Source organism: Castor canadensis, chromosome 1, assembly GCF_047511655.1.
Source record: "Castor canadensis chromosome 1, mCasCan1.hap1v2, whole genome shotgun sequence".
Classification (NCBI taxonomy): domain Eukaryota; kingdom Metazoa; phylum Chordata; class Mammalia; order Rodentia; family Castoridae; genus Castor; species Castor canadensis.
Window position 1 is genome coordinate 77,385,529 of NC_133386.1, and position 26,770 is coordinate 77,412,298.

Here is a 26,770-nt window from a genome sequence, read left to right on the forward strand (position 1 = left end):
ATGTCACTCTCTGAAGTAATTTACTTATTGATTTACTTACGAGCTTCAGAACTGTCTCTCTTCAGTGGTGCATATGCAACATGAGAGCAGAGACCTAGTTTGTCTTGCTTGCCCTCCCTATCTCCAGCCACCTTATTCTGTATCTGGAACTAGGGAAGAGCTCAATCAGTATTTGCTGAAGAATTAATGAATAATTAACTGACTAACGTTATGCTTCCCTTGGTGCTTTTCTGTTTTAAATAGGCTTCTTAACATTTTCTTTCTTTTTTGACAGATTGAGAAATTGAAAGCTGAATCTGGGACTGCATCCCCTCAGCAGAAGTTACGTTCAAAAGATAGAGCACTTGATGCCAAAAAAATTCAGGATTTAGAGCGACAAGTATGTGTTGAGGGTAGATTTTTACTAAGGTATTTTTTACTTACAGTGCACTTTTGTTTTATCATTTCACACAGGATGTTATTAGCTGGGAAATTCTTGTTTTAAAATAACATTAATAAAACAAGCATTTTATATAATCTATGGCTTTATAAATAATTTTTAGACTAATGTTCCTCAATTATAAGATGGAGACCTAATGATACAGGGTTATTTGGCATCTGAGCTCTATTTGACATCTTGGAAGAAGGAAGCAGAAATTTGAAGCTGGATATAGTTAGAATTCTCCTAAGCTGGCACACACCTGTAGTCTCAGTTACTCTGGAGGCTGAGGCAGTAGGATACTTGAACCCAAGAGTTCAGTTCCATCCTGGGCAGCATAGCACAACATAGCAAGACCCTGTCTCCCTGTTTTGTTTTTTTTTTTTAAGAATGAGAATGAGTCCTCCTGACCAATGGTAGGTGAGAGAGGAGTCCTGGAAGAAAGATCTTCGAGTTGGGAACATGTGAATAGTGCTTGGGAAATGTTACCAAACCCCCTGTTGACAGAATATTCAGCCTCCCAATGAGCTGGTCATAATATTCAACTATTGCTCACTACTTAGGCTTTGAAATATGCATTTATGGTTACTATGACCAGGAAAATGAAGCTTATAAAGATGGTTTCATTGAAGTAGTTTTGGGAAATACAAGGGATTCAAATAGAGAAGGAAGGAGTCAAGTTGTCCCTATTTGCAAATGATACGATCCCATACCTGAAAAAAACTCAACCAAATAACTCTTAGATCTCATAAATACGTTCAGCAATGTAGCAGGATACAAAATCAATACACAAAAATCACAAGCATTTCTATACACAAACAATGAACAGTCTTAATGTAAGATCTGAAATAGTGAAATTAATCCAGGAAAAAACAGGGAACACATTGGATCACATAGGCATAGGTAATAACTTTATGAATAGAACTCCAATAATTCAGCAATTAAGAGAAAGTATTGACAAATGGAACCTTCATGAAACTAAAAAGCTTCTGTACAGCAGAGGAAATTATCACCAGACCAAAGAGACCACCTACAGAATGGGAGAAAATCTTTGCCTGCTATACATCTGTCAAGGAATTAATAAGAAGAACATACACAGAGCTAAAATCTAACCTCTGAAAGAATCAACAACCCACTGAATAAATGGGCAAATGAACTGAACAATTCTCAAAAGAAATACAATGGCCAATAAACATAGGAAGAAATGCTGACCATCTTTAGCATAAAAGAAGTACAAATCAAATCAAAACTACATTGAGATTTCTCCTCACCCCAGTCAAAATGTCATCAATAATACAAAGAACAGCAAATGATGTCATGTAAGGGTACGGGGAAAAGGGAACACTTCTACACTGTTGATGGGAGTGTAAATTAGTGCAGCACACTACAAAAAGCAATGTGGATGTTCTCAAAAAACTGAAAATAGATTATACGAGCCAGTGATACCATTCCTGGGCATATATCCAAAGGAATGTGCTCCAGGATACTATAGAGCCACTTGCATGCCCACGTTTGTTGCAGCACTATTTAAAAATAGCCAAGCTTTGGAAACAGCCCAGATGTCCCACAACTAATGAATGAAGAAAATGTGGTATATACACAATAGAGTTTTATTCAGCCAAAAAGAAGAATGAAATTGTTTTCAGGTAAATGGGTGGAACTGAAGAACTTCATGTTAAGCAAAGTAAGCCAGGCTCAAAAAGTTAAAGGTCACATGTTTTCCTTCATATGTGGAAGCTATACCTATAAGTTAGATTTATATACATGTATACATATATAATATGTATCTATACACACACATATATATATGTATATATATAATGAGAGAAAGAACAAAATTGAGTGGAATGAGTTATCTGAGGGGACTGGGAGGTAGGACAGGGAAAAAAATGTTAGAGAATGAAAAATACTGAAACAACCCATCTATATAAGAATATAATGTACTTCACTGTAAGCCGTTTGGTGATAGAGAATGAGAAAGTAATAGGCAGAGGGGATAATTTGATTAAAGCACAATATATAAGTGCCTAAGTGCCAAGGTGAAACTCCCTTGAACTATCAATATACGCTTAACCAAAAAAAAAAAAAAAAAAAAAAAAAAAAATATATATATATATATATATATATATGAAGGCAATTGGGTAAAATAGGTCTTTTCTGGAGGTGAGTACTAGTGGGAGTGTACTCCTGCTGGAAAGGATGGATGAGAGTGAGTATGGTGAATGTATTTTGTATCCATATATGAAAACAGAAGAATGAAACCTGTTGAAATTGTTCTGAGAACGGGGAGAGGGATGAGGGAAAATGATGGAGGGGTAAATCTAAGATATATTGTAAGCACATATGTAAATATCACAGTGTATCCCCCTGTACAACTAGTATATGCTAATAATTTTTTTAAAAAAATAGTTTTGGGGAGAGGCAGAATTATAATTAGCTTTTCCTCCTGTTTTTAAAACTAAATAGTCAAATGAATAAGAAATGACAGCCTTATTCATAAGAGAAATAATTCTCTAATCAAGCTGTGATACTTAACATAGGGTATTATTCCATCACAAATCCAAAACTGTGAGGTCATCACTGCACTGAGTATTAAGAAAAGGAAGAAAACCGAGCAAAAAATTAACTTCATTACTTTTACAGGATATTTTCTTATGTTGAAAGATGGAACTTAGTAGTTTGGTTCAGGGGTCAAGAAAGGAATAGGACAAAAGTGGTATGAAGAGCTAAAAATATTACAAAGTAAGTATAGTCATGGAAGACTTAGATGGTCTTCCATGCTTAAGAGTTAAATTAGCCAACATGGAAAAATTTCTCCAGAACTGTGAGAGAAAATAGACCAAAAGATCTAGTCCATTAAATTAGATGACTTTTCAAAGGGAAATCCGGTAGAACTAAATATGTGAGAGTGAAGATATAAAGTGTGCTTAAGATAAAAAATTAAGAGTTCAAATGATGATTCATGTTGGAAAAGGAAAAAAATTTCCTCTTTTTGGGGGGGTGGGTATTGCAATACTAGAGTTTGAATTTGGAGCCTTCCATTTGCTAGGCAGGCACAGCACTCCACCACTTTAGCTACACCCCCAGTCCAAGTAACCTCTTTCATTAACACTTTCACTAAACAGTTATTGGTTAATCACCTTAGATTACATCTTTGTAAGATATTCATAATTTAATATTTTGTGTAATTGGATTGCTGCATGTACATTTTAGATGTTACTCTGTTTCCTTCAGCCTTTCTATCCTATTGATTTCAGACTTGAGTATGTATTTTTATAATCACAATATATTCAGAGTCATTTTGGAGCCATATTCTAAGATTAATTGTAAATAAAATATTTTTTCTAAATTATTTCTTAGAAAAATTTCATAAGCTAAAAATGGGGCTAACCAGATGTATTTTGTAATGAAAATTTCATGTTGGGTCTCTTCATGCTTTTATTTAATGGAATATTTCATAGTATAATTTTCAGTGAGAGCTTTTTTTTTAACATATGTTCCCCACACCAGTTACACTGGTATCATGGACCAAAGAATAATATTTAGTTACAAAATCAAATAAAGTACAAATAAAATTTAATTCCCTCTCCCCTAAAAGTAATATATATTTCAAGATACCAAAACTAGACTGAAAATATTTCTTAAATTGAGTAAGTCTATTATAAGTTAAACTCATTTTTTTTAAAAATCTAGTTTTCTTTTTAATGTATATGGTGTGTATATATATATATGTGCCTCCAAATGCTTATAGTTCACTCAAATAACTAGGTTTTTCAATACCAAAGAAACAAAGCTTTGAAAATTTTCAGGTGAAACAAATTATTTTTGTATCTTGATATATACCAATTTATGGCTCATCAATAAATTTGCAAGCAGTTTCCAGGAATGAAATATTTACTGTCAGCTCCTCAAATGGTGTGATCCTTAATTGCCTAGTATGAGTACTGTTGTCTAAGCAGGATTTTGAACTCCACACCCCATCTTGTCATAGGAAAGATGGCTTTTTAAGCGAAAGCATAATTAAAAACCAACATTTATCAAGTCCTCGCTATATGCTGGGTATTCTGCTAAGTGTTTATCAAGATAAAAGTGACTCTCATTTAGTGGCATCTACCCCATGAGTTGATACTGTTAGCATCAGCACTACCCATAAGGTAGGATTTGGATGGAGGAGCGGACCCAAGGAGGAGCGGACCCAAGGAGGTGCTGAAGCTGGCAGCTCAGTGAAACCAAGCATGCTCTTAACCATTGCACTGTACTGCCTTTTGCTGCATTTTGTTGCATGCTCATAGGCTAGAAAACTGTTCAACAAAGAAGTTAGCATCTAAATTAATATTTTTCGATACTATTATTATGTAACCATAATACCTTTTGAGAAGCACATATACATATGCAATACCACACTGATTTCTGTGCACTCTGGTACAGTTCTCTCTTACAGAAAGGCTATAAAATATGTCAGTGTTTTATAGAGAAACTGAAAATTGTTTGGTCTTTGGTGAAGATTTCGTTATATGTCATCTAATTCTCCTTGTTTCCCTATTTAAAAAAGTCATTTTAAATGAGATTAAGCTTATTTGGAAGTGGCCTTTGTGCGAACGGTTAGGGAGGGAGGAAGGGAGAGTGCTGTGACAAGGGCAAGTGCTTAGGAAGCTCTGGTTATCGCAAAATGTTTGTATGTTCATGTACATGTAAGTAATTTTTCAGCCCATAGATTGTACAAGCACTGTTGTATGACGAGGCCTGTAGAAAAAAATGAGGGAAGAGCTTGGTACTAAAGAAGACTGATATTAATATAACAGAAAGGCCAAAGGTGTGCTTTGAATGACTGTAAGGATTTCTGTAAACTAACCAGTAGTTAATTAGATGTTAAAGTAGAAGGTTTTTAAATTACATAATCTTTTGAAATTACTTTGCACACTGTGCCTTTGATTTGTCCCGGAGACATGCTATAAACATTTCGAACATAACTGATGTACATAATCTCAGTTTATACATTAAACTGCTTCATTTTTACATGTATTTGTAATTTTAACATATATTCAAAAATATTTTGATAGGTTAAAGAAATGGAAGGAATTCTGAAGAGAAGATACCCCAACTCTCTACCTGCTTTAATACTGGCTGCCTCAGCAGCTGGCGATACAGTAGATAGAAATACAGTGGAATTTTTGGAAAAAAGGATTAAAAAGCTAGAGGCTGATCTAGAGGGCAGAGATGAAGATGCAAAGAAAAGCCTTCGGGTCATGGAACAGCAGTTTCAGAAAATGAAGGTAAGGTCAAAGTAGTCACGTAGATAGAGCTTAGAGGTGACTGTAGGGACAGGGTTTGCACCATCTCATTTTAACAAACTCTATAAATATCCTTGCCCATTAAACCATGTCAGTAGTAGCAAAAGAGATTTAGAGACATCCTGTCTTGCTGTCTTCTTTCATCATCTTCTTTTTATTTTGGACAGAATAATCAAGCACAGAATAACCTATACATTGTCCCTCTCAATGTTAGTGGAAATTAAGTCACAAAAAATTAAAATGCCCCTGAAATGTATTCAGTATAAAATGAAAAAAGTTACAGTAGTTGAAAATATTTTCACTGAAATTTATTGAGATGGGGTGAGGGAATGAGACAGAAATACACATTTTGGGGGCTGGGACCAGGGAAGGGGTTTGGCATCATCTCTCAGAAATTTCTTTTTTTTTTTTCTTTTTTGGTAGCATTGGAGATTGAAATCAGGGCATGTGTATGCTAGGCAAGTGCTCTTCCACTTGGCTATACCCACTAGCCCTTTTGTTTTTATTTTATTTGGGGAGACAGGGTATTTTTCCATGCTGGCCTTGAACTCGAGATCCTCCTGCATCTGCCTCCTGAGTAGCAGGGATTATAGATGTATGCTGCCATACCTGGGTCTCTCAGAAGTTTCTTACTTTCTGAGTGTTTCATGCCTACAGGATCTTACTATGTAGCTCAGGCTGGCCTCAGACTTGTAATTCTCCTGCCTCCTGAGTGCTGGGATTGCAGACATGTGCCAGTTCTCATTTACTTCTAGAAATTTGTTGAGCTTATCATTCTTACCAGAAATCCATGCAGTATATATTCACATACATCTAGGTTCCTCTTGCATAATCCTTCCAATCATAAGTGAGAAGAAGATACTGTTACACTGTTTTGCAGATGAGGAAACTGAGATGTTTACAACTTAACCATCTTCCTAAGATTCCACTTCTGCTGGGTAGCACATAGGTCTCTGTCCCCAAATCATGTGTCACAGCTTCTAGGAAGCTGATCTCATTTCCCACAGATTTCTATCCTGGCAAATAATAACAACAACAAAAATTACATTCCAGAGCAGTAAAAAGTTGACAACTGGGAATACAGTAGTCTGGAAATTAAGGTCACACCAAGGATGCTGAGTGTCCTTTATCCCACACCCTTTTTCAAATCTCTCAGTCCCTGCCTGGTTTACTTTCTTCTTGCTATCCTTCATTTTAATGTATACGCCCTTACTACCTAGGTTTCAATACCTTAACCTCCCTGGAGCCTTTTGCCCCCATTTCACCCCATCTCTTCTCCACTCATACTGCCTTGTGTGTCTAAAGAAGACTTCAGTTGTGAGAGTAGGATTATCCCAGCTATGTGAGTGTCAAGTCTTCTTAATTCTTCAGTGCTACTTGGCAAGCCTAATGAATGTGGCTAATTTGTTCCTTCTTCCATTTTTCTAATCATTCACTTCAACCTGTGTCAAATTCATCTTGCCCCCACCCCCTGTTCTACTTTTAATAGACCTTGCCCTCTATATAGACAGAAACTGTAGCATAGTGGAAACATACATTAAAGTCAGACTGATGTTCATTCTAGGCCCAGTCCACACATATACTAATAACTTAAGTGCTCTGAGCTTTAGTCTTCTCATATATGCAAAAACATAAGTGAAACATTTATCCACTTTCACTCCTGTGCTATAATCATTAGTGAAACAAATGGCCTGGATTATTGCAGTAACCAATACTATGTACATATCCATATTGTATACATACCCACTTTCCCTCATCACCTAATACTTGACACTAAAGCCAAAATTATATTTTCTTATCTCCTTGTTTTCTATACACATAAACACACATGTACACACCCACACTTTGTGTGTTTATGTGTGTGTTGCTGGGTATAGAACTAGGGTCTTGCAGCTGATAGGCAAGTGCTCTACCAGTGATCTATAACCCAGCCCTGTGCTCACACCTCTTTGTTGATACCCCTTGAACAACTTCCTATTGCACTTGGGATAAATAAATAGCATTTACCCACAAATGACAAGCCTACCCTTACTCCCAGTGTTTTCTTATAGCATGTTATTTCCATCTGATCATACTGGCCTGTCTCTCTTTGCCATTTATTAAAGCCAAAGAAATTCATATGCTCTGTTGCCACTGACCAGCATGCTCTGTTCCTCCTCTTTCTTGTCCATCAGAACTCAACCCAAACACTGCTTTCCTAGAGAAAACCTCACAGGATTCCCTGGTAGATGAACTCCCTCTGTAGGCACTCTCAACCCCATTCACCTCTCCTTCATGGCATTCACCATTACTGTAATCACTTGGATTGGGTTGTTAGTGGTCTTTCTCTCTGCTCTCCTAGATTTTGAACTCCATGATGGCTTTGGACCATTTTGTCCTTGATCACCATTCTGTTCCATCATTCAGCAATATATTGGCACAGAGTAAACATTCAGTAAACATTTTAATTAATCCCTAAATCATAGGATATTGATAGGATTGAGTGCCATGCAAAGCCCCAATACTATGCCTGGAGTACAGCAAACAATAAATAAATATTTATAATTACTGTTAATATTTCACTGACCAAATAGGGGCTATTAGGCATTAACTCCAATTTCCTGCCTTATTTTTGTGTATCTAAATCTACCCACCCTAACTTTTCCCTTTTTACAATCACATAGTCCACCATTCTCGTGCCCCTGCTCACTGCCTGCCTCCTTTCATTTCTGATGCTCAGTATACACCAAGTATTCAATCACCTTTGCGTATCTTTCTCCTACTTCTAAGATGTCCTTGCATCCACTTATCCTCAAAGTTATATTCACCCCTCAGGACCAAATTTAAATGGGCTGTCTCCCTACTTGCCAAGGCCTCCAGGCAGCCAAGGCTGACTGACTGTATCTGTACCATGTTCATAGGCCTATTACTGCAAGTGTCATAAGACATTGTAGCTAATGCATGTTGCTTTCTTTACCAAGCTGTGAACTATTTGAAGTCAGGAACTGAATCTGCTTTATCTCTAAAATGAAGCACAGTCCCTGGCATGAAGTTGTAGCTCAATAATACCACAATCCAGACAGATACACAAAACATTAGTGGTGCCTCGCTCCATAGAGCAAGCTGCTTCTTCCATGCATTTCATGTATTTCCGTATACTAACGCTGCAGTTACAAAGTCCAAGCTGTCATGCTCCCTGTGAGATTAATGGATTGATGTTACAAGGTTGAGAATGTGCTTTTTCTCAAACACTTCAGGACTTACCCTGATGTTTTACATATTTATCCTTAAAGAGTGTGCTTGACAGTTTGCATGGACAAGGGTGCATGGTAGGTTAATATTAACTTACTGATTAAATGTTAATTATTGATATTCATCTAATAAATGTTAAATTTATTTTTAAGTTTCAAATATTGGGCATTTAAGCACGTGTGATTTAAAATATATATACGTATATATATAAAGCAGCATATCAATTATGAAATTATATAACATATCAAGAATATGTAATGTAATGACCTTTGCAGAGTAGGACTTTAATACATTTGACTCACTCACAAAGAGAGTTGGAGACATCAGAACATGTAGTGAGTGCCTGAGTGGAGGACTAGGAAGGACCAAGTAGAATTCAGGGCTTCCATAACTAATGAAATGATAAAGGGTTTAATATTACATGGATTCTTTCTTCAGATTCAGTATGAAAAGACACTAGAGGAGCAGGAGCAGCTGCTTGCCCACAAATTGAAGGAAGCACCCCAGAACCAACGTGACAGTTCATCCAGGGTTAAAACACTAGAGACAGAGCTCAGGGACCTTAAAGAAGCCCATCAGAACACTGTGAGAAACCTTGAAGCTGAAATAGATGTTCTCAGACATCAGAATGCTGAATTAGAACACCAGAGAAATGGCAAAGGTGGCCATGAAGATTTCCAGTCCATAGAATTTCAGGTAGAACAGGCCCATGCCAAAGCAAAGCTGGCGAGACTCAATGAAGAACTGGCTGCAAAAGGAAGAGAAATACAGGACCTTTCAAGAACTGTGGAGAGGCTTCAGAAGGAGAGGAGAATGATGCTGTCTAATCAGAACTTGAAGGGCAGAGAGGAAATGACTGCCAAAAGGGGGAAGAAAGAGGTTTTTCCCCCAAATAAAGGAAATGCAAACTCCCTCACTGGATCCCTGAATGACAAGCCATACCAACCACACACTTTTACTGATTCCCATATGTCAGAAGTTTTACAAGAAAACTACAGGCTGAAAAATGAGCTAGAGGGATTGATTTTGGAGAGAAATAAGCTGAAGATGGAATCTGAATCAGCAGTGAGCCAATTTGAAAACTCCATGAAAAGGTAAAATGTTAAATTGTTTACAAAATATGGGACCATAAAAGATTTTTTAAGTAAGATATATTTTCTCTGGATAATTAGTTAAGTTCTGAAGCAGATTCATAACTAGATTTGAAGAAAGTTATTACTTTGCTGAGCATAAGTCTGCTTTAATATAGAATTCTCTACTGCCAGAGGCCAGATTGCAATGAACCTAAACCACATCAACATTTCTTGCCAAAGGAATTTGTCATCATTGATGATTGATGGTTCAGACTGCTGTCAGGAAACAGCTGTTGTTAAAAGTGTTTGAGGCCAGGCTTAGTAGTGCCTGCCTGTAATCCAAGCTACATAGGAAGCAGAGATAGGAGGATCGAGGTTCGAGACCAGCCCAGGCAAAATATTAGCAAAACAACCCTTCCTCCAAAAAATAAACACAGGTAAGGACCTGTTTGACTTCCTTGTCCTTCATTTTTTTAAGTGTATATTGCTTGTTCAAGAGGGTTTCGCCTTGGTATTTCACACACTTATATATCGTACTTTAATCAGATTAACCCCCCCTATTACTTACTCTTTCTCTATTGCTCTGCTTCCCTATTATTCAGCAGCTTACAGTGCATTTCATTACACTGTCTTTATACACAGATGCAGTGTATTTCAGTATTACTCACTCTATCACTCTCTAACTTCTTAGTCTACCTCCTTCCCTTCCCCCAAAATAAGAGATTTCACCCAAGTTCAGTCCTTGGCTTTCAGTTTATTCTCTGTTCTTTCTCCATTGCTAAACTTATCTATTCTTAGGGTTATTGTGAAAATGATTCCTGAATTTACTTTTCAAGGCTTGTTCTCAGATGTTAACCTACAACTCTTTATTAAATTGCTTCTCTTAGAATCAACAGTACTTTCTCTTTTTTGCCTATAAACTAACTCCTCCTTCCAAGCTCCCCATCCCTATCCCTGGCTATGATAATTCCTATTACCAGGCCCACTTTTACCCTCTTTATTCCTTGGGTTCATGGTCTAGAGTATGCTTCCTTATAAATATCCCTCTTTCTGCTTTCTTCCTTAGTGTAGTAAACCAGTGCATTATACTTGGCTTACTATAGTTTTCTCATCCTGATCACCCTTTGTTTCTTCCTCCCCCAGTCATCTGCTTAAAAAACTTTAATGTTCTTTAAATAGCCCAATGTCCATCCACAAACTTGAGGCTCCTGGAGAATAGGTATGAAGTTACGCTTCTTTTGCATCCCCACAGCAACCTAGTGTACCTGCAGAATGAACATGGGAAGCACCTAACTGCTTATTGACTGCTTGGCAGGCTATTAGTGATTGAGTCATGGCAACCATACTGCTCCAAATTGAAACCTTATTTCTTCAGTCCTGAATATACTAGTATGAAGCTATTTTGAGAATCACATTCTTTCCTGGAAATAATTTAAGGATCTGGTTTTTCCTATAAATTTTCCTTTCAAAATTTTTGAGTGTATTCAATCTTTTTCTCAGTTCTGAGCCTAAGGAGTAAACTTTCCTTCCTTGTCCCAGATTTAGGATTTTTTTTTTTATCTTTTTTTTCCTAGAAGCCTAACCATACTGTTTTCATGAAGAAATAGTCATATAGTGAAGTAAACAACGGATAATTTGCTGTATTAGTACATGTCAGTAGTGATTAATAACTTACCATTTACTTAACCACTTTTGAACACATGTATCTTGTAAGAAATGAACAGTCTCTCAGGTTTATAGTCCAAACTAATTAAATGCAGATTGCCCTTATGTCCTGAGAATTCCAAAGAGATCATTTTATTCTCATAGCATGTACCAAAAATTGGTGAATGCTGCCTCGACACAAAGCATTGAAGAAGAATCACAGGGAGCAGCTGTGATTATCCAAACAAGAATCTGAGGAAGAATCTTGAAAGTACTTTAAAAGGTAGAATGTCAGACATGATACTTTAAGTAGATATTTTAGAACCTCAGATTCTCTCAGAGAATATAACCTTAGTTTGGGGTTAGAGTGGAAGGCCCAGATTTTAAAAGACCAACTCTGCTGAACTTGAACCCTAGCACTACAATTTACTGATCTGGACCTTAGATATATTCCTTTTCCAGAACTCAAGTTTGCCCTTATAAAATCCAGTAAGTAATAAATAGTAAGCTCATAGAGTGATTGTAAGAACTAATAGATAAAAATATACAATGTGGGCTGGTGAAGTGACTCAAGTGGTAGAGTGTCTGCCTAGCAAACACGAGGCCCTGAGTTCAAATTCCAGTACTGCTAAATTCAGAAGAATTTTCAAAAATGTATAAAGTGCCTAGCAGAGGGTAGTTAATGTTGGATGCCCTCTCTCCTGTTTCTTTCATTTTCAGCCTTCTAACACTATTTTCATGCTGACTCTGAATTAGAGGCTGAAGCCACTTTTATGTGACTTTCTCTCACTTGCTCCATAGGGTCAAGGAAGATACTGCAGCACATATTGCATCACTCAAAGCATCTCATCAGAGGGAAATAGAGAAACTCCTTTGCCAAAATGCAGTAGAAAATTCCTCTTCCAAAGTTGCTGAACTGAATCGTAAAATAGCAACTCAAGAGGTAAGTGACAGATCTGTCTTGGTCTTTCTTAGACTTTAATATGACATTTTTCAGAAAATTAATTCGAAGTGTTTTAATTTCACCTTTTCAAGTTGATAATAGAAATGAGAAATTATTACTGGCTTGACTTTTTTATGTAGAAGAGGATATACCATTGTCATATATCTAACTTCTTTATTTTAAAGTTATACCCTATAAATGTTTTTACAGTTTTTTCTTTACATTTCTCAGATAAATTTTCCTCCAGACAGGTTTTAACAGGTGGTTGAGGTGTATGTCAAGCATGACCGAGACCTTAGTACTTGAGCATTACACTTCCTTCCTCACCCCAGGTCCCAATGACAAATGATTATCCTCAGGTACTCTCCCTGCCCGTTACTTATCATTCATTGAACAAATAATGATTCAGGTGTATGAACTTCAGACACTGGGGATAAAATAATGAACACAGAGATGCTCACAGCTTTAGCCATAAGAAGGACAATTTTCAGAGAACTATGACAGGGATTACTGACTACTACTCAGCATTTTCCTTGAATAAAATACAGTTACTCAAGGAAATAGGTGTACTTACTAAGATAATAGGATAATAGGTATATTTACTAAGAATATCTGAGAGCATCTACTATGTGGCCTATCTTCTGTGATAGTTGGTTGAAAAACAGCATTAAAATAGAACTTTAATCTTCAGTTTACTTAAAAATAATGTGTCCAACATGGGTCACACACTAAGGGGAGAGCACATATGGGAGGAATGGGGATAGACAGGAAACCCAAAACTTGAAAGTGTTTGATGTGCTTACTGCAGAGGAGCTAATATTGTAATCTTAAACTGACAGAGGTCACTATGGGAAGGTAACCAGGAAATAGTGAAGAGGTCTGGTAGAGATGAATCAATTTGGATTGTAATACATATGTGCATGGAAGCAATGCTAGGAATCTCTGTATAGCTGTCTTTATCTCAAGCTAGCAAAAATGCTGTGTCTTTCTTACTATCTCTTAGGTTTTCTCTTCAACAAAATTGGGGAAGAGGGCAGAACAGGTTCTGCCTGGAAGTGAGGGAGGGTAGAGGGGGAGGATGGAGAGGTGGCCCAAACAATGTACATACACATGAGTAAATGAATAAACAATTAAAAATAATAATAGTATGTCCAAGAAAAGGAAAATGTGGCAAAATGTTGTTAGCATTTGATGAATAAAGTTGAAGAATATTAATGTTCTTTCTGCTATTTATCTTTTCTGTAGGTTTTAATTTTAATAGAACAAGCTTACAGGAACAGCTTTAAGAAATAATTCTTATCACCATCTCTCTGACCTCTAATTATTTCATACCATCTTAATTAAAAGCAAATCTCTGAGTTGGATAAGGTTCAGTAGAGACTGGCTGTTAAATGTGAGAATTACTATAAATTTTCTTAGATATAAAAATGTTCAGTAGTTTTTGAGAAATTGCCCCTATTACAGAGGAGGTGTATGTTGAATTATTTATGGAGTGAAATACAATAAAATACGCAACTTAATTTCAAATGACTCAAACGGGGCTGTTCTAAATAACTTAGTGAAAAGCATTTGTAGTGCTTTTCAGAAGTAACATCCGTACAGCTGTACAGATCTTCTGTAGCTTTCTAACCCCTATCAAGTGATTTTGAGTGAGGAATAGTCTGGGAGAAGTGGGAAGATTAGTGGCATTATATCATAGTGCCACAAATATGTTTTTTTCCCATAGTTGTAAGTGTAATATTTTAAAATTGTGACTCAAATGGGAAGTTAATATAGTCTGATCATTAAAACAATAAAAGTACAGCACTGGAAATAAGAGAATTTTGCGCGCATTCTCATTTTCTTGTGATGAAAATGTTCTGTTCACATATTTCAGTTTCTTTGTCTAAATATATGAGGGTAACATTTGTGTTTTAAGGCTTGTGTTATCTATAGTTAGTAAATCTTTAATAAAAGCTACCTACTTAATCACAAAGTATAACAATAATATTGTCCACTCTAGAGGGTTTTTATTTGGTCTTTTTGGTTTTTGTTTTTGTAACAGAGTTTCTCTGTTGTAGCCCAGACTGGCCTTGAATTCGTTATCCTCCTGCCTCAGTTTCCCAAGTGCTGAGATTACAGGTTTGCTTCGCCATGCCTGCCTAAGGTTTATTTTAAAGATAGTTTTTCAGTCATGAGTTGGCTTTCTTAAGTTTTTCAAGGCAGAGAATTTTATTAACTCAGCACTTCTAACAATTTCTTAGGTACTTATAAAACATTTCCAAAGTCAAGTTAATGAGCTGCAGGATAAACAAGAGTCTCTTGCGGTTTCTCAAGTTCGAGAAGAAATTCTGCAGAAAGAGGTAAGAAATAAAGTATTGGGCTAAGTCTTTTAAATCTTATTTCTGTATAATTTTTTAACTTAAATGTAAATACTGACGTACCTGGAAGTATCATATTTTTAAAATATTTGTAACTTGCTGTGTAAAGTCTGCTTTCCCCATGTGAAGCTCAGATATTATCATTGTTTGTATTTGCTATTGGGCTATTTGGTTTTTATTGGTATATTAACTGTACATAGTAAGGGGATTCTTTATGACTTGTATTCCATGATTGTATAGGCAGTGGGGAAATAGAATGATAGAGATTTCATTCTTTTGTTTGATACTTTTAGGAGGTAAAGTTGGATAGTCAGAGGCATTTCTATGTTAAGTACTATCTGGGAAGAAAAACAATTTTTTCTTCAACCATTCTTAGTTGTTATTAGGATGGACCCTATAACAAAGCACCTGTTAATAAGAGAAACACAAAACAAGTTTATTAGCATGTGCAGCACAGAAGAAAACACGGAAAAATAACTCACAGGAGTGCTTTAGACATCTCCATGTTGATACCTTCACAGAGATTTGGGTTATAACTTGTAAGATAAGAGACTGGCAAAAGGAGAGAAAAGCACGGATTGAAAGAAACAGAAAGGAATAATTATAAGTACATTGTCCCATACCTTATCAAATCAGTGTCTTAGTCCTGAAAATAAGTCCACTCATTTAAATAGCTTTTCCTCACCATTACGGCCTCTAGGTGGTGACTTAATAAAAGGTATTCCTGTGGGAACAGAAGATCAATAGTCAAAACAGCCTGTAAACTCTAGGTTTTGCATTTGGGAGGCAACCAACCAACCAAGATGATTTGTAGTGTTGGCTTCAAGCACCTTCGACACTTTGAGTGTCTCCAGTGATGTCCGAGTCCTCTCTTTATATTTTTTAATTGAACATGGTGATGGTCCACTTTTAATTTGAAGAGCTGGTACATGCCAATTCGGCCATGACTGGAAATAAACACAGAATAAGTAAAATTAGGAAAGCCTTTTTAAGCATAATCCAAAATGAGTGTCTTAAATATGTTAAATCTTTCAAAGCATCTAACACGCGGGTGGCCACATCTGAGGGCTGAATGATAGGCAGCTTACTGTTTTGTGTGTTTATTAATATTTCTTGATGCAAAGCAACTAAGTCTAAACTCAGGTTAGTATGAGACCAGACTCCTTTCAGATGCTGTTTCATACATTCCCAGCTCCACTGAGACTCATGAGGTTTAGCTGTGACACAAACCCATTGGTAGATGAGTGACAGCGCAGGGACATACGGGTTTTCATGGCTTGGACCTCATCCCCAAGCAACACGACTACTGATTCTAAGGCATCAAGTCGTGTCTCAATCATTTTGTCAATAGCTTCTTGAGATATTAGTGTTAAAGTCACATTTTTAGCCAAATGATTAACATATGAGCTGTTTGGATACTTTGTGACAAGGCTACAGTAGATGCCACAGCAGAAGCAATGAGTGACACCAGAGCCAATACTCCAGCAGTAATAAGGCCATGACTCTTTTGTGCCTGGTTAAAGCTTTTTCAATTTGCAGTAAAGCCTGTACTCCTCGATTATCATTCCAAGTACCATTTATCTGCACAGGCAGCGTAACAAAAGCAAGCTGCTTCACTATCAGTATCCTTTTTTGTTCTAAAGGTCTTGAGTTATTAATACAATTAGTTAAAATCACAGGTAATGTTGTAGTGAGGGTATGGGGTTCTATTACTACGTTCAGCTATCGTTACATGACCTGTTAGTAAAAGATAAGGCAGAGAGATACAACCAATTATGTTATGGTATACAATCTGATAGTGCTGTGTTGATGACACTATAACAGGAACCATAGCTGCTACCAACTGCCAAATATCCTTTTGCATCTCTCCAGAAGACAAAACCAATATGCGAGTGATCCATCCTGCAGTTGTGACCCAATCCCCCTCAGGGGTAGACATAGGTTGTCTTTGAGACCAGTCCCAAGATGTTCATTTGTCCCATACCTATCCAAGGGTCGCTTAACAGGTGTTGGGTATGCACAATCCACCCAAGGAGGAATTCCATAAAACTTCTCATCCAGATCAGGACAAGGAGGAAGGCCCCCAGGTGGCCCTTGTTGATCAAGAGAATAATGACTGGAAAAGCCCATCTTAATAATAGTGTGCCAATGTAATTCAGTAAATCGTCTTGCGAGCCCAGTGCACTGGAAATTTGAGTAATCAATTGAACATCCAAACATGCAATGCCATCATTCCAGGATGAACACAGAGGAGGAGAAAATGACCTTGCAGAATAATTGAAGGAGGCCCACTGAAAAGAAATATGGGAAGAGTGAGAGCCCCCCAATAAAGAAGTATCATTAGTAGAAATCTTGATGCTGGTGTCATTCCGTGGCACAGGATGAAGAATGGGGCAATCGGGGAAGTATGCCCAATAAGTTTCTCTAGAAGTCCCACACACCTGACAGGAGAGTATGGCAACCATTGTCAAAAACAAGGCCTCTGATGTCTGATGTTGTGATGTACATCACAGCAACTCCTTGCCCTCTGCAGCCAACTTTGTGATTTGACCCCAGGTAGGCAGAGGAGGAGCATGGGTGTTACATGCCTTCTTTACTGGACGGGAAGGCAATCTCTGAGTTATTTTTATCCTTTTTACTCCTTGGTTGATCTTGCCCACCACTTTGAGTATCACTGGAGAACTCATGATGTCTCATCAATCTTTCTGGAATCCATCGAGGAGACTCAGCATCCCTGAGGAAAATACAAAGAAAGCCTCTACCCCACATTAACACAGGGTCAGGGCCCATCCATTGATCTGTCAGTGGATCCTTCCACATGACCAGAGGATGAGTCTATTTAGAAGGGCCCCAAAATCTTTCTGCTGCTGACAGTCCCTGTTTATCTACATTGAAAAAATTTAAAACAAAAAGAGTGTGATTAAGTCTATTAGCAGGAGTGGCATACTCTGTTCTCCCTTTTTTTAAGTAATTGAGCTTTAAGTGTTTGGTGTGTATGCTCAACAATACCTTGACCTTGAGGATTATAGGGAATGCCTGTTTTAAGATTAATAGCAAAACGTAAACAAAAAGAAAAGAAAGATTTGGAGGTATAGGCAGGAACATTATCTGGTTTTATGCATTTTGGAATTCCTAAAATAGAGAAAGCATGAAGACCATGGGCTACAACATCCTTGACAGCCTCTCCGGTTCGTGCAGTAGCTATAAGGAAGTGAGAAAAGGTATCTATGATAACATGTACAAATTGCAGTTGGCCAAACTCAGGGATATGAGTAACATCCATCTGCCATAAATGGCCAGGTAACAAACCTCAAGGATGGATGCCAAAAGTTGGAACAGAAAAATGCTGTAGGCATGAAGTGCAGCTGTGAACAATCTGGCGTGCTGCTTCCCTGGAAAGACCAAATTGTTTTTTGAGTGCGTCAGCATTTTGGTGATGAAGGGCATGAGAATCCTGGGCCTATTGTAAAACAAATAACCTGCTGTGTAGCAGCATCTGCAATGGCATTTTCCTGTGTCAAGGGGTCAGGTAAATTAGTATATGCACAGAGGTGACCAACAAAACAGGGAGCAGAACAGTGATGAGTAAAGGCTCGTAACTGAAGGAACAGGTGAAATAATTCTTTATCTGCAGTATGGGAGATCAGTGCAGTTTCAGTAGTACATAATACCTGATAAAGATACTGACTGTCTGTGAAAAGATTAAAAGCATCTTTAGAAAGGATTTCAAAAGCAGGCAAAATAGCATGTAGTTCAACACGCTGTGCAGACATAGGAGGAAAGTTCCTAGTGTGAACTTGTCCATCAGTGACAACAGCAGCTACTCCGTTGGCAGAGCCGTCAGTAAATACCAACCTAGCCTGAAGAACAGGAGTTTTGTGAATAATCTGAGGAAAAATAAAAGGATTATTTTTGTAAAAATGGGTTAATTTGTTTGCTGGATAGTTAAAAGAAATTTGTCCTGGAAAATCAGCCAGTGCTATCTGCCAGTCTTTTGACAATTGAAAAAGCCAGGATACCTGTGTTTCAGTAAATGGAACAACAATAATATCAGGGTCAAGACCAAAAAGCTGCCGGGCCTTTTAAAATAAGAGAAGAAATGAGAGTATGTAAAGGTATAAGGGTACAAGACTCAGAAACAAGTAAATGCTGCCATTCCAAGGGCCCATGTTTCTGCCACAGTAGCACAGTTGGGATATGTTCTGTGGCCATTAAGAGGACATTAACATTAAGTGAAGAGGTCAATCTGGGTGACTTGTACCAGACAAAGGGCTTTAGAAATCATCTGTAGGGCCTCCTCACAGATCTGTAAGAGCCTCCATTTACCTGACTTCTTTTTTATTGCAAATATGGGAGTATTTCAGGGGCTAGTAGTAGGTTCAGTATGCCCTTCCTGTAACTGTTTCTGCACTAACTGTTGAGTGGCAACTAATTTCTCCTTAGTAAGGGGCCACTGATCCACCCAGACAGGCTTGTCTGACAACCTGCTAATTACATCAGCAGTCTGTAGTGGAGGAGTCATCAGGGCCCCTGCAAAAAATGTTTAAAACCCAAACCATGTCGATTATTTTTTTGGAGGGGCTCACTGGGCTGAGTTACACCCTGATGGGTGACACCCAGTCCTGCCCATGGATCAGAACCTTGATTTAACATCATTTGAGTAACTTAGGTATTAGGACTAACTAGTAATAGCCCCATATCCTTTAGTATATCACATCCCCATAAATTAATAGGGAGATGTGATAGGATATATGGCTGAAAGTAACTAGTATTTCCCTCTGGATCATCCCACTGAAGAAGTGAAGAACTTTGATAAGGAGACTGGCTCTGCCCAATGCCCAAAGCTGAGTTATAGCAGGCTGCATTGGCCAGGCGTCAGGCCAATGAAACAAAGCAAGTACTGAAACATCTGCTCCAGTATCAATTAACCCTTTAAATTTTTTACCATTAATTTTAAGCTCTAACTCTGGACAAGAGTCTCTGATCTCTTGAATCCATTAAGCTTTATCAGAGGACCCAAACCATTTTGTCCCCTAATGTTGATCGGTTAATACCCTATCTGAACCCAAAAGATAAGGAATTAAAATTAGTTGCGCCAATTTTTGCTTGGGAGTGAGGGTAACAGTGGTAGAGAGAGTATGGACCATGACTTTAATTTCCCCCTGAAAGTTGGAATCAATTACCCCTGGAAAGACATGAAGTCCCTTCATGGTCATACCACCTTGTCCTAAAAGCAAATCAACACTACCTGCTGGCAATGGCCTATAAATCCCTGAAGGAATGGCTTCAGTGCCCATTTCAGGAGTTAATATGACTCTGGAGGCAGGGCTAGGTCTAGTCCCCCACTTCCAGGGGTTGCTCATTGAAGATCTGAAATCCTCCGTTTAGATTCTGAACTGGTTTGAATTATTGCTGTTGTTGTTTGAAGATGCCCGGGCAGCCGGACCCCTGAGGGAGTTTCCCTACTGTGCATTAAATTGAGTAGGTGCGATGGGCTGGCCTCAGCAGTATACCAAGAGCAACACTGATTTGCTCAATGTCGTCCTCTCTGGCATCTCAGACAAAGTGCAGGAGGAAGCACCATCTGTCCTCCAGCTTCAGAAGAAATAGGTTTGGAGGTACCTCCTGACTTTTGAGGACACTGCTTAGCCAAATGTCCAGGTTTTCCACAATTAAAACAGTTTCCTCGACACCAATTGCCAGATTGATGAATTGTTTTTCCATACCTGTGGTGGCATCATTCCCCTCATTGCAGCAACCATAGCCACACCTTGCAAATAGGAAGGTCCTATATCAGTGCACAATCTAATATCATCTGCCAAAGTTCCCTTTTTCTAATAGGGCCAAATGGCAAGCAGCATTAGCATTTTCAAAAGCTAGTTGCTTTACTAGGATCATTCCTGCTTCTCTTTCTACCACCAACCTTTCTACATTGTGCAACAAATGGGAAACAAATCCTGATAGGGTTCATCTGGCCCTTACCTGATTTTACTTAGCTCCTCCATCTTTAAACCTGAAGAAGGAAGTCACCTTCAGGCCTGCTCAGCCAAAGTATTTACCTGCCTATAATATTCCTTGGGGAAGTTCATCTGTTGCTGTACACTTCCCCATCGGCCTTTCCCTGCCAGTTGATTGGCAGTAAAGGGGACCTGGGTGCCCCAATTCCTATCAGCTTGATGAAAGCATCTATCTTGAAACTCAGATCTCTATAGCAGATAATCACCTCCTGAAAGACAGGCCTTGGCTATGGCTTTGCAATCCGCGGAAGGCAAAGGCTCGCTCACCAATGTTTCATCTATTTCCAGAGTGAAAGGTGCAGTAGCTCCATACTGCATCACTGCCACTTTCAGATCCTTTAAAATTTGAAAGGGCAAAGCCTCATAGATTCTCAGATTTCCCTGTAACTGAATAGGGAAGCAATGGAACTCCCTCATATCTTTTCCCTGTTGCCTAGCCTCCTGTATAGCCTTTTGCAAAGGGGAAAGATCAAAAGTCTCACAGCCACTTATCACAGGGCCATTATGAGGTGGCTTAAAAGAAACTACTTTGGGGGCCTTGGAGACAGATAATTTTTTAAGGAGGTACATACATTATAGTAGGAAAATCATGATACTGCGCAGCCTCCTCTTCCATAAATTCAGCCTCTTTCTCCAGGGACAAGATGTCAGAGTCAGGATCAAAATCATTCTCCGGAGGACAACCAAGGGGCTTCTCAGGAGGTACAAATTTAGGTCCGAAGGAGAAACAAAGGGGGAAGTGTGTATTTCAGTTTCTCTCTTTGGAATCTCCTTCCAGTCGCCTCTCAGCAGTGGAATAGTGGTGACCTCGGGCAGCAGGTCAACACAATCTCTAATCAGGTTCCATAAAGAGAAGGCATCTACGGGACTCAAGTAGGTCCCTCTGCACTATAATGATCTTTTATCCGCTACTCTGCCCTCTCCCATGTTTTCAAGTTAACAGTTCCCTCATCAGGAAACCAAGGACACACATTTTGAACATAAGACAAAAACCTCTATCATTGACTTTTAGACACTTTATAACCTCTACTCACAACACTGAACATAAACTTTCTGTAAAGAGAACTCTCTCCTTACTTTCTTGTTGGCCCATTTCTCTATCGATGTTGCTCCGTATCCTTGAAAATGAAACTGAAATTATGTTTGCCTGCACCTCCAGAGCCTTCCTTACCTTAAGCCTCTGTTCGGGTCCCTGTTTGGGTGCCACCTGCCAGGATTGCAGAGGTCCTTGACCTGAACAGGCTCAGGGAAGGAATGAACAGACAAGACACATATTGAGAGGGGCAGAAGGCTGATGACCAGCTGGCAAATTTTCATTTTTCTCAGCAAGCTTTATACAAAAGAGGAAGAGACTTAAACATCAAAAACACCCTGACCTAGTTACAACCTTTCTGTTTTGGCCACCCTGCATTCTTACTGCCAGTGTCCCTGACTAAGTATAAACTTCTTTTCAGTCAAGGGAAACCATTTAGCGTTCCTTTCCACTGTAATAGAGACATGGTGCACCTGCAGATTCCAACCTTGTTGGAATTCTGCTAAGCCACAATGACCTTGTCAGACTGTGGCTTTGGTTCCCAACATCCATGTGACCCCACAGCAAAAGACATGAAGGTTGTCCAAATGTGAGTTGTGGTTGTTCAGAGTTTATATCAAGCCATTTAGTTTCAGTGTGATAAGGCTTCAGGAAAAGGGAAAAGCTAATTTTCAGTGATTTCAAACCAAAAGGGTAAAAACTAATTTGGAAATAAGAGGTTGGTGAATTATACACTGATATTGGAGGAAACTAGAATTTAGTATCCAGGCCATGGCACTGGTAAATAGCAAAACCTTAAAGACTGGAGAACTAGAATCTGATACCCACAAGGGTATTTTATAATTTCCTACTGATTCTCTTTTCACCATTTCTGTAGTCAACCTTTTTTTTTTTTTTTTTTTTTTGTGGTACTGTACTGGGGTTTGGAGTACTCAAGGCCTACACCTTGAGCCACTCCACCAGCCCTTCTTTGTGTTGGGTGTTTTAAAGATAGAATCTCGTGAACTACTTGCACAGACTGGCTTTGAACTACAGTCCTCCTGATCTCTGCCTCCTAAGTATCTAGGATTATAGATGTGAGCCACCAGTGCCTGACTAACCAATTTGTTTTAAAAAATAAACCTACTCTCATTAAACTTGGCTTGATTCTCAATATAAAAACAATAAAAACTAGTGAATAACTAGGCTCTTTTTTAAAGTGTGCTTTGCTGAAACGAATGTCAGATTGGAACTTTAAAAGCAGAGGCAGGCTAGGAAGACACATCATTATTTCTCATCTGATTTTACCTATAGATTTGTTTCATAATTGTAAGCACTTACACAAGAAATTTGTATAACTCTGTCCTAAGGATCAGGCTGGTGTGCTTTTTTGTAAATCTTTCAGGGAAAGGGAAGTTAAAGTATTTTGTTTTGAGACCAGAGTGTCCTCACTGGTCACAGCAGCCATGTTCTCACAACATAACCTTTTGCAGTTTCTTTTTCTTTTGCCAGTTGGTCTAAACTATAAATTCAGCAGGCTTATAAGACCTGTGTGTCTTGTGTTCTATGCTATGATTCTAGTGACAAATGACAAAAAAGATAAAACAGTGACCCTCTCTGGGATGCTAATGATCAATAACCACCCAATACCAAATCATCTAGAGACAGTATAAACCAACTAATTTTTACATTATTTTTTTCCTCCTTCCAATCTGAACTTGGAAAGGAAGGGACAAGGAAAACATTTGCCTTCCTTGAGAGAGATCTGACTTTGGTGAGAATTGTTACATTTTACCAACTTCTGCCAATTTTTACTGGCTCAATAGAGAGTGAGGTTTTCCAGTAAGTCATATCTGGGCTTCCAGAAAATGTCAAGGAGGGCAAAGAAAAATTTTTTTCTCCACTCCATGTCTTTTTGGTTAGTTCAGGCTCCTGTAACAAATGTCAGGTTAATAAGAGAAAAGCAGCTCTAGCAGTGGCTTTAGAACTGTGGCTTATATAGTATTTTCAATGAAGAATAAATTTGTATAGAAAATGTAGAATAAAGGAAATCAGTTTTAAGGTTTTAAAGGTGAGGAACCCTGGTGGAAGGTAAACATATAGGAAGAAACTAATAGAGTTGGATTTGCTTTCAGATTCCTCTGGTGCCTTCTCACGTTTGATAAAAATCAGGTTGTCTACAGCAAAAGAGAATTTATAGCCTGTATTTAGCCAGAAAAAGGTGGAAGATAGAGCATTTCTTCTTTTTGATACTTAGTTGCCTTCAGTTAAGAAGTGTCAAACAGGTGTATTTTAGTTTCCTTCAATACTATTTAATTTGATTAAGAAATAAAGCAGCTATGACAGTCATGCTGGATCCTCATTATAAGAAATAGGTCTATATGAAAACCAGTAAACTTGTGCATACTATTCTTTAAAGAGCATGCACCATTTATTATTACTCAATGACTTATTAAATCATACCAATAAACAGTTAATTTCATTATGAAAAGATCAGTGTAAAACCACTCTATAATTAAGCAGCCATCAGTTTTTAAAATCTTCGTCTAGTGGTTGAAAGGCCAGAAGTAAAGTTTTTAAGACAAGCAATAAAAAGAAGTATGTGTTCATGTTTGCAGGATAAAAATCAAGGTTAATTTAACAATAAGCTATAAGAGAGTTCTTAGTGGGTAACCAAGATACTTGAAAATAGAAAAGCTGCTTGGTCTGTTTACTGCTGCTGTAACAGCATAGCTGAGACAGGACAATCTTGAAAGAACGTGAATCTATTTGACTCAGTCCTAGAGGCTGAGAAGTCCAAGAGCATGGTGCCTGTATCTGGTGCAGACCTTCATGCCGATTATCCATGTCAGAAGGTGGAAAGGTAAGACAAAGAGGGTCAAGTTTGCTTTTATACCAGCCCACTCTCAAAATATCTAAGCTACACATGAAATAGCAGCACTAATCCATTCAAAGCAAATAGCTGCAACACATGATTTTTAAGCCTTGTTACTGTAAAACTAAAGCACCATATCTTGAAAAAAAGGTAAGGATACTGCCTATTGGTTTGAAAACCTGCCTTTAATGGAATTAATTACTACTGTACACACTATAATCACTACTTTAACAAGGGTAATTTATTCCTACTAATGCTAACCACCTGTGGACTCTCCCTGATGTCTTGTATATTATGAGACATTCCTTCTTAGGCTAATGGGAATGTGAATTATTCCCATTCCCTAGTAAGCTCCAAGAATTGGGCAGACTATATTCTATTGACTTCAAAACTGTTTCCAGGAAAAAACAAACAAACCAAACTGGGCAGTTTTAGAACTCCCTTCTTTCAGGAATAACAGTCCTGTAGTTATCTAACCTGTGTGTGAAAATAACTATTTCATGCATTTTATCTTGTCTTCTAGTTTGTTGAAAGAAGGACCAAAAACCCCTGTACCTTTTCACTACATGTCCACAAATGCAAACACACAATAGATTTTTAACTGATGAATTCTGTTGCATTGTTTAGCTGCTTGTGTGCTCTTAAAATAACTTACAGAACTGTTGGAAAACAGAGCAGTGTGACTTTGTTTTCAGCATAGTTGAAGCAAATACTTTCAATGTCATTGGGAAGTGATCCAGCTCCCACTTAATACATTAATTATGGAAGTAAGGAATAAATTTTCTAGACTCTGCATTTTGTTTCAGGCGTTTGTTTCCTCTAATGTTTTCAAGACATAACCATTTAAAATCGTCTGCTGCAATGGGGTGAAGACTTAGTTAGCCTCTAGTGGGCCTCTAGTCAATTGCTACAAACTGAGACATGCATTCTCCAGATCATTCAGGGTTTGTAATACTCTAACCAGAAAATTTAAGCATTCATTGTAGATTATCAGTCTTCTTGTTTTTGCACTCCTACTTGACTGCAAAAAGCATCAGTTCATTTATTTCTTCTCACCCTGAAGTTACAGGGAAAGGACATGAATATGTGTAGACTCTCTAAATACAGCTGAGAGGATTGATGCCATAATTATTTTTGTATTTTGCAGTTAGTGTATGCGTTTTACTAGTTCTTTTTTTATTTGTGGGATTTTATTTACTTTTAATCTATATAAATATTTAACAAAAGCTTTAGAAACCATTCAAGACTGACATCTAACATGGCTCACTCAGAAAAAGTATCACAATTCTTATAACTCATCTCAAATATTCTGTACTCAACTGTATGCCGTTTACCAGCAGAACCTGGGTGACCAAAGCTGTAAAAAGATGAGGGAACTACTGAGTCCTGCTCAATAACTGCTTTAATGAAGTATACACTGCTTTTTATAAACTCCTTTTACACAGAGAGCATTTGGTCAGAAAAAGCATGCCAAGTATTACATGTCAAGGTTACATTAGTACAAGGAAGCACAGTTAACTTTAACTCTTTGTTATGTCTCCTTTAAAACGGGAACAGAGAAGCAGGAAAAGCACACAGTCAACGTAACTTTCTTATTTACATCTGAGGGACACAAAGCCATCTGGGAACCTTGAATACTGTTTTTCTGGATGTCTGGCTTTCTCACAAGGCCAGATACCAACTCAACACAGGCAAGGTCTGGTCTGAAACTTTTGCCCCAGTTCCTTGGAGCTTTCTTACAAGGTCAGATGCCACTGCTGGCTCCAACACTCAACTGCTTTCATTTTATGATCAAACAGTGGCATGAGTGGGTTTCATGGTAAGGTCTGGATTTAAATTCTTGACTATAGCTATTCTTACTATAACTACGACCTGGTCAGCTTATCAAGAGAAAAAGATTATTTTG

General features: G+C 38.0%; 1 protein-coding gene across 4 annotated transcripts in view; it reads left to right on the forward strand.

The window, feature by feature from the left end:
- The window catches only part of Cep162 (centrosomal protein 162), an 82,424-nt gene that overhangs the window by 49,813 nt on the left and 5,841 nt on the right, over window positions 1-26,770 (forward strand). For all 4 annotated transcript variants that reach the window (XM_020188071.2, XM_074078647.1, XM_074078639.1 and 1 more), the window contains 5 exons: window positions 275-379; window positions 5,479-5,691; window positions 9,379-10,034; window positions 12,459-12,600; window positions 14,844-14,942. In XM_020188071.2, coding sequence (XP_020043660.2) covers window positions 275-379; window positions 5,479-5,691; window positions 9,379-10,034; window positions 12,459-12,600; window positions 14,844-14,942 — 1,215 coding nt within the window. The remainder of the gene's footprint in view (window positions 1-274; window positions 380-5,478; window positions 5,692-9,378; window positions 10,035-12,458; window positions 12,601-14,843; window positions 14,943-26,770) is intronic.